This window comes from Empidonax traillii, unplaced genomic scaffold (genome assembly GCF_003031625.1).
Source record: "Empidonax traillii isolate 1590-97213 ecotype Southwest subspecies unplaced genomic scaffold, ASM303162v1 scaffold569:size410440, whole genome shotgun sequence".
In the NCBI taxonomy this organism is placed as follows: Eukaryota; Metazoa; Chordata; class Aves; order Passeriformes; family Tyrannidae; genus Empidonax; species Empidonax traillii.
Window position 1 is genome coordinate 294,393 of NW_020955762.1, and position 8,666 is coordinate 303,058.

At 37.1% G+C, this 8,666-nt stretch overlaps 1 protein-coding gene across 1 annotated transcript; it reads right to left on the reverse strand.

Moving 5' to 3' along the window:
* Window positions 1-4,523: 4,523 nt before the first annotated feature.
* LOC114064681 (leukotriene B4 receptor 1-like) lies at window positions 4,524-7,257 on the reverse strand. The gene has a single exon (XM_027897935.1). The coding sequence runs from the start codon at window positions 6,910-6,912 to the stop codon at window positions 5,902-5,904; it is 1,011 nt and encodes a 336-aa protein (XP_027753736.1). The 5' UTR covers window positions 6,913-7,257; the 3' UTR covers window positions 4,524-5,901.
* Window positions 7,258-8,666: the final 1,409 nt, after the last annotated feature.

The window sequence follows — 8,666 nt, forward strand, 5'->3', positions numbered from 1 at the left end:
AGCCTTGTTCATAGATGGTAAAAGCATTACATACAGAAACTAAACACTGCTATAGAGAAGAAGGGAATTTGCAGCCAAATCTCATTGATTCTGTTTTCTCCTTTATTTTCTGAAAGGAAATGCTTTTATGATCTTCTTACCATGGACACCTTCAACACTGCACACACCATTCCTAATTAATCTCAAGGAAGTCAAGATCTTTTGAAACTTTTTGAAAACACCTCAAAACTACCAAGAGCATATAAATCAATACTATCACCTGGGATGAGGTGTGGGCTACTCAAGACCAAGAGTCAAGGCCCAGCTCAAAATGCTTATTGATGGTTTTGTTGGGAAGAAAAAAAAAAAAGTTATTTTCAGCATCGACTTTTCACCAATTGGCATGAGGTTATTATATTCTGTCAGACACTCTCAGCTTGCTTAATTTATGCCATGTCTGAAACAGTGGGGGCTTGGACTCCTGAAAAGTAAGAAAAAGACCAATTAGGTCACTCTGAAATGAATAGAACTTGAATGCTTTATATATTGTTGTGTTTTTTTGTGAACATTTCTGCTTCAATGACTTGAACCTTAAATACGATTCACAAATTAAACAATGAACAAAGTACCTCACCACTTGTTTCAATGACTTCCAGAGTATCATAATTAGGCCTAACTTTTTTTAAATGGAAAAGCCACATGGTGTCAGGAGAGAGCAAGGCATGTAAAAAACCTCCCTGCTAAATGCTTCCATCAGTTGTAACTGACGTTCCCTTCTACAGCACAGCTGAAACTTCTTGCCTGTATTTTTAAATTTAATGGGCATTAACATAACTCATTAGTTATAATGCTTAAAAAAGCGTCCATGACTTCTTAGTTTCTGCTACTACTGACCCAGTTCAATGAGGAATTATACAGTGGATGTTAATATTACAGGAACTTTTGAAGGTATGTAGTGCACTTAAGATGCGGAATCTGCAACCTGTTTTCAGCTTGTCCACACTGCCGCATCTTCCCACAGCACCACTGATGCAATGACCAGAAGTGATCCTCATATGGCTCTTTTCCTATGGTTGCTTTTACAGTGACACTACCAGGCTGATGACAGGCCGTAAGTAGTGCTTCAAGTTCATAATTCTCTGCAAGTGAACTATTTAGCCCTGAATTTTTTATGTAATGTGCTACATCATAAACAGATCCACTGTGCAAAAATGAAAAATCTGCTTTTTCACTTTAAGATCTAGTAGAGGCAGTCTAAACTAATAATCCTCTGATTTAAAGCCATCTGGACACCCCCTTCACCTTGTGGACATCCATAATTACAATGCACTAATGTTTTGAGATGTCTCTGTACAGTTCTCACTGTTAGTACCTACGCAACTGCAGCTGAAACTGGAGTGTATCCAGTTATTTCTGCCATCAAGATGTAGTTTAAATATCTGATTTCTATTAAATGAAGAATAAGTGGATTTTGCAGTCATAACAGAGGTATAAATTCCTAACTTAAGAGCTGTGACTCTTTAACCTGTATTGGAAGATTCCAGTGCATCTTTTTCATTAATTCCATCATTTAAATCACTGATTTGACACATTCCATAAAATTAATTTTCTTCTAACCTGAACCTTTCTTCAGCTTAAATGAATCTGGTTTAAAATGTTGAATCCTTACTAAGAACCACCTGCATGACTTTTTGATTTAAGGGGAAAGAACACACGAAGGAATCAGATTGCATATGATTCTCTTATCTCCATACCTATCAGAGCAAGAACTTTCTTAGAACTGTAAACAGTGTTGTAAAGTTTCTGAAATTCCAGTGGCCATAGTCCTGGTCACACCCAACTCTTCATGCTAACAGGAGCAGCATAAGCTACTCACCCTCTCAGAGGACAGGGTTCTGTCTCTAAACTGTATTACTGGATATTTTTCTTTAACCAATTAACTACCAGTGGAGATCACACTCAGAAGTTTTCTAATAAAGAACTGTTTTAGGGATTGACTGATCTGACAAGAAAGCATTTACAAAAATCTGAAACTGTGTTGCAACAGAGTAGCTTTCACTTCCCTGTCTGTTCTCTTTGTATACTCAGCTTTCACAGCTGAACTTCTCATTTTTGTTCTAAGTCCATATGGTTCTTAATAATCTTAACGGACTTACTTCTCATGCTTTTCTACTCAAAAAAGAGCCAACAACTTCTCCTTCCTCTTCCCCTTTCCCAATACATGCACACAGGGAGTAATACAAGAGTTAGAATAACCTGTAGAGAAAATCTTCACCATTGTTAATACTTGTTAATTCTGCATCTTCTAAAATATTTATTCTATACCAGACTCTTGCTTGAACGTGAAAGTATTTGCATTCTTATGTTGTTTCTGTGCCATCTGTTAGCTTTCAGGTTTTATTATTCCTTTCACACAAGCACTGCAGAAAAATCTTTCTTTTACTCCTGTTAATAGTAAGCCTAAGAGTTCCACAATCACAGCCTTAACTGTCTTTAAAATGTCTCTTAACTTTGCTCTCTTCTTTCTACAAAATATTCTGATGGTTTTGTTAAAGAAAACAAAAAAAGATTTCCTTAGTATAATGCAGTTTCCCTGTTTCTGCCTGCAAATAAAGATCTCTCATATCCCATGTTGTCTCTAAATATACACAAAGCTCCATTGTTTTAATCCAGACATCTGATATACCTCTTGTGCCATGATGCTTACAGAAATGTTTTGATGATGTCAGCACGTAACAAAAGGTGTAAGGTCGATGCTTTTCCTTTATGATCTTTTTTATCCTTCTTGTATACTGGTTATGTATGAACTACAAATTCTTCAGGTTTCCCTTCAATCTTGTTAATACAGCATGAATTCAGTTTAAGCAGCATGATCCTACTACAGTAAACATGAAAAATTCCTGATGAAAACCCATGGAATGTTCACAGCAAGTTTCAGACTGGTTAAGACTTTAATGTTAGGAGACAAATGTTAGAAGATTACTAATTTTTACAGATTCAAACTATGTGGTCACCTCCTGGTACTCAGTGTTCTAAGCAGTGTTGCAGTGATTCCACATCATGTTCCCTGTACTCCAGTGTAATCTGAGGTGATTTGACTCAGGTGACTGAAGTGGCCTTCTCTTAGCTCAGCCTTCGTCCTTGCTGTGTCATGAGAAATAGCTGGACACTGAAACCACAGACTTCACAAACAAGGATGGAAGAGGTAGCAAGTATGAAAAATAAGAGGAACTCAAATGACATGAAACCTCACTTTTTTCAGAAGAGTGAGTGTCCTCAAGAGTTACTAGCAAGACTGATCTCACCTTCCAGTCACCATTTTGATCTAGCTTGATCAAGGAAAATCTTTGTTTTCTACCAGTCTTCCAATATAATCTGTGAGATGGATTTGTAAGGCGGTCAGCAAGAAGTATGAAGTATTGCTATCGTAAGATGCAGCATTTTGGACAAAATCTATGCTACACCTTCTGCTTGGCTGGGATCCAGTACTTTAGGAGAGGAGAAGATCCACTGTCCATTGGCTGAACAGGCCTACTGGAATTCCTGTTGCTTGGTGACAGAGCACGCTGGCATAGATGAAGTGGTAGATCTGGCTACATTGATGTTTAGCTGCTAAAGGAAGCAGCAGTGAACCTTACTGACATTAACGGTCCCCGTTACAGCGGGGCTTTTATCTGGGCATACCAGCATTTGCAAGAACTAACTCTATTTGCTCTATATAAAAGTGAAATAAGTTAAGACTGCTGTTTTAGTATATTTTACTACACCTCAAACAGCTTTCAAAAGAAACATAGTTCTTAAAGATGACTAACTACTGGAGGCAGCTGTCCAAGGCCACTAATGAGAACACAAGAGACAGTTCTAGCTCCTTGAACAGACCACAAGTTTTACTTTAATAGCACAGTTGTGAGTAAAAGGCAGTGGAGAAAATGTGAGAACTGAATACTGAGGCAGAAAATTCATGCTAGGTATAGGGCACAGAGTGATAGAAAGGAAAATTCTGGTCAGGCAGCTTGTAGTAGAATTTATCTGGGTCTTTTCCCACGCTGTGAGTTGTGAAACGCTTGGCTCCTTGTGGCCTAGGACTCCAGTTCAGTTGCAGTGCTCACGTGCTCCCGAGACAGTGGATCTCATCTGGACTGTGCTGTTGTTGAAGAGTGAGTAACTTGTCTCTAGAATATACTGGGAAATACAACTTCACTTTTTTATGTGGTAGATAACTAAAGGTACTGCTTTCTTTGTGAGACAATGTCATATTGTTATACTAAATGTACTAATAACAATTAAAGAGGTATTAGCCCAATGAAAAAAGCATTGCAGGTGGATGGGGTAAAGTCTAAAGGGCTTCATCTGTTGCTTACTCTTTGCTGCAAACAAGGTCTTGTTCAAGTGTTCTTTAATTTCAGTGAAGGAATCCTATTGAAGGAAAGCCCCCTCTGCCGTGGACTTCTTTCTTATTGAGAAGAAATAATGACTTTTTGATAACAAGCAGGAATAACAAATACACACGCAAAGTTTAGAGAAATATTTTCCCATTAGCTAAGGATCCTACTTCCCCATGGTTATTTCAGTTTACAAGTTAAATTAATACAACTTAAATATGCTTGGTTGTGACATAATCAGACTTGGAAAATTAAGTTCTAGTTAGTATTTGTAATTTCTTTGTAAGAATGAGTAACATAACTATTTAGCAGCTGTCCAAAACAAGATACAGGAAATTACAATATGTTTCTTAATCAGTAGTTATATTGATCTTATTACAAATTATTGACTTAAAAATTAAGAAGAGTAAGCATAAAAATGTTATGGACAATTGAAATAAATAGAACTTCAAAAGCAAACACTTGATAACATGCAGTATTTCACAGTGAGGTTGCACACATTAACAAAACTAAATTCCTTGCAAGTACTAAATTTATCAATTTCTTATGGTAAAGTCCACTCTATTCTACAAGAGAAGAAAAAGCAACACTCCTATTTGCAAGGTGAAGTTCTCCTGATGTTATATACCTTGTACTGCTACTATATTTTCTTACACATTACAAATAGTATCAAGGGATCTCTCCTTCCTTCTCACCTAAGGATGATCCAGTTCCTCCGTAATTTAATGGACATCTTGGAAGCTTAACTGAATCAAAAATTTTGAGGATACTAAGAGTATATATATTTAATACATCAGTAGTTGAATTGCCACTGAAGTATGCAATGTGTTTGACATCAAATACAGCGTGCAGTCTGTAATGATGTTTGTCACACAACACAGAGTTCTCATACCTCCTTTTTTTTCTGGAGACATGTCACACTTCACATTTGACTTTTTCAAACTTATTACCACGAGGTAATGCAGTGAAGGAACTAGACTGTGTAAACAACAATTATTATTTTCAAACTTAAACAATGAGTAAAAATAGCTTTAGATTTTCCACCAACCCAGAAGAGTATGTCATTATTGTACTTTAAAACTTCTTACTCACATCAAGAATTTAACTTTGGACTTTTAAAACTTCAGATTATATAAGGATTTTTGACCATCTAACAATTTTTTTTCTGAAGAAAGCTTAGCTTTAAACTTTCAAACCTTTCCTTTCCACGAGGAGTTCTTTCTGCTCACAGACTTCCTAGAAATCAGAAATAATATCAATGGAAAGTAAAAATGCTGTATTTCTTACAATTTGAGCTTCTACTCACCTTGCTGAGGTTCTCAGCACAAGTGAAATAATGCTCATTTCGTGACATGGATATTAACTTCTGAACTGAACTAGGCTGTCAGTGCCAATTCTTATAAAGCACACAGGAAAAAAAAACAAACCAAAAAGCTTTGAGCTGTCTCTAGCTTTCCCTGGACTGCTTAAGAAATGAAACTAGAGTATGAGGAGAAAGGACTACTGAAGAAATGACACAAATTAATCATTGAGTTCCTCGTTAGAGATTTTCTGTGCCTACTAAAGCATCTTCTTGTTTGTTTACAACCAAACTTCTTTTCTTGTCTTCCTCTGTTACAGTCTGACTCATCTGCTCAAACAGCTTTGACATCTTGGCAAATCTCAGGTGATTCTGAAATCTTCGTGCAGCAAAAGCATAAAGCAGAGGGTTAATACAGCTACTGATGAATACAAGCGCTCCAGAGATGTACACTCCTTTGTCTACAATTTTATCCAGTGCCAAAGACATCTCTTCATTAGAGAGTTCTATTTCAATCGAAATAATATCTAGGATGTTAAACACGTGGTGAGGGAACCAGCACAGAATGAATGCCACCACGATGCTGGCAATGAGACGTCCTGATCGCTGCTTAGATTGGTAAGTCATTCTGCTTATTCTTCTTGCTACACACACATAACAAGTGCAAATAATGAGAAAAGGGATTACAAAACCAGCAAGGGTCTCCAGCAAGAGATACGACACTTTCTGTCTGTTAGAAGAGTAGCTGCGACATGTGCATTGCAGTTGACCATTCATTTCTTCCGTCTCTTGAAATGGAATGACAGAAATGCCAAAAGTAATAGACAGGAACCAAATGAGGAACACGATAAAAGAAATCTTTTCTTTTCTTTTGTATCTTTGGATTGTGAAAGGGTACAACACAGCCACTAACCTCTCCAAGCTCAGTGCTGTAATTAGAAATATACTTGCATACATGCTGCAGTAAATAATGAAAACCAGTATTTTGCAGAACATGAGCCCAAAAACCCATGAGTCAGCAAAGGAGTAAATCCAGACTGGTAAAGTGATCAGTACAAGGACATCAGCAATGGCCAGGTTCAAGATGAGCAGGACTGAAAGAGATACTTGCTTCATTTTTCTAAGAACAGTCCAGATGACGATGCAGTTTCCAGGGGTCCCAATAATAAATGACAAGCTCAGTATTATGCAGACTACTGACCTCACAATATTCCATGTTGAGTGGGCACTGCTTTCCTCAGCTTGACTCATTCTGGAAATTCTTCAGTTCTTGATTGCTCTGGGCTCTGCTTTTATTCTGAAAGTGTTAGTCAAGTTCTTTAACTGATCTTCGGTAAGGTAACGTGGCCTATGATCTCATATCCTAATGCTCGCCCTTACAGACATCTGACCACATATGGCAGTTCCTGTTGTTTAGGAAGATGTGCATTTTTGCATTCAAAGCAAAAATAAAAATACAGTGCAGCATCTGACTTTGCTTGTAGTTTTATATCCATCATGCTTTCGCAGATTTTGAAGCATGTTGGTGGTCTTTCTCAGGTGTCCTGATCTAAAGAAACTCACTATTTTGTGAAGTTACTGATCTAATCAACAGCTCTGAGCAGAAAACCTCATTATGCTCTTCTACTCTTGCTCACATGAGTAACTCAACAGTTTATTTTACAGAAACAAAAAACCTAAGAGGGGTGTCAGATAAACTACAAAAGTGCATTATACGTTTGACGTCATTTTCTGTTTCAAAGCATAAAAACTTGTGCTTACTGCCTTCAAGTCACCCCTTTTAATTAAGCAGAAAACAGCCAACCACAATTTAGACCTACACTGGCACAGAGGAAATCAACACGTGCCCTCTAGTGAGATTGTCTTGGTGCAATAAAGTGGGTCGGGCCTGTATTTGTAATTCTCTGGGAAATTGCCATTCTTTAGCCAAACAATAACCATGAGAATATCCAGTCTGGATACAGGCTCATGGGAGGAAATGCTCCATGTCAGAGAGAAAATATATGATTATGTTGTCCTCCTGAATGTATCCTAAATTCTTCAGAATCTGGCCAAAGAATATGAAACTGTTCTGTTATTCTGATCTCAAAACATCTTCTTTTGAAGTTAAATTCTGAAATGTTAAAGGAGGAACTAAAACAGCAGCACCAACAGAAATGTTCAAGTCACAGAAGTGAAACTGGAAGGGTATTTACCATGAGAAAAGATTCACAGAAATGAAGGAGTTATGCATAGGTTTTTTTAAATTTAAGAATGTGATACAGATTATTTTCCTAATTTTACAAACCTGGCAAATATAGTGTATAATATCAAGTTGAAAAGTATTTTTCACCATGGAAAAAGGATTGCAACTTCATCACCCCCAAATCAGCTTAGCTGGTTTTGATCTCATAAGACTATAATGAGATCAAAGGCAAATCCAAAATAACTCCACTGAAGTATTATATCTTCAAAATACTATTTGTGTAACAAAGATTTTAATTTGGATTTAATCTGATACACGATTCCAGTTCCTTTCATTTTTAACTACATTTAATAAAGATTGGGTAGGGGAAAATCCCAACCAAGTTGTTTGTATTCTAAAGGGAATTTCTGAAAACCACCTGTGAAAATTAACAGGAAGTACTGGGCAACCTTCCTTCTTCGAATGAAATCATCTTTATACACATTATTTCTCCAGAAGTAACTTCATCAGGACTTTTTCTTAATTTATTGCCAGTGGGTTATCTACATTGAACTAAGATGCAGGTTATTATTGGGAAAAAAAACAACAAAGAGATGTCTAGTACCTGCTGTCACGCAGTGCTACAGGGACTGGTAGGTTCTTTAAGTGAAGCCAACCTTTTTTGGAAAAGAGCAGTTGTCTGTACAGCCATTGCTGTTAGTATAGTTCTAATCCAGTGGTGTGTGGATCTGGCTGAACTTCCAAAGCATCTGTCCTTACGTTTTTCAGAAACACGTTTCTCCACTTCAGTTGAAGTTTGCTTGCCAGATGGCCTCGGCCT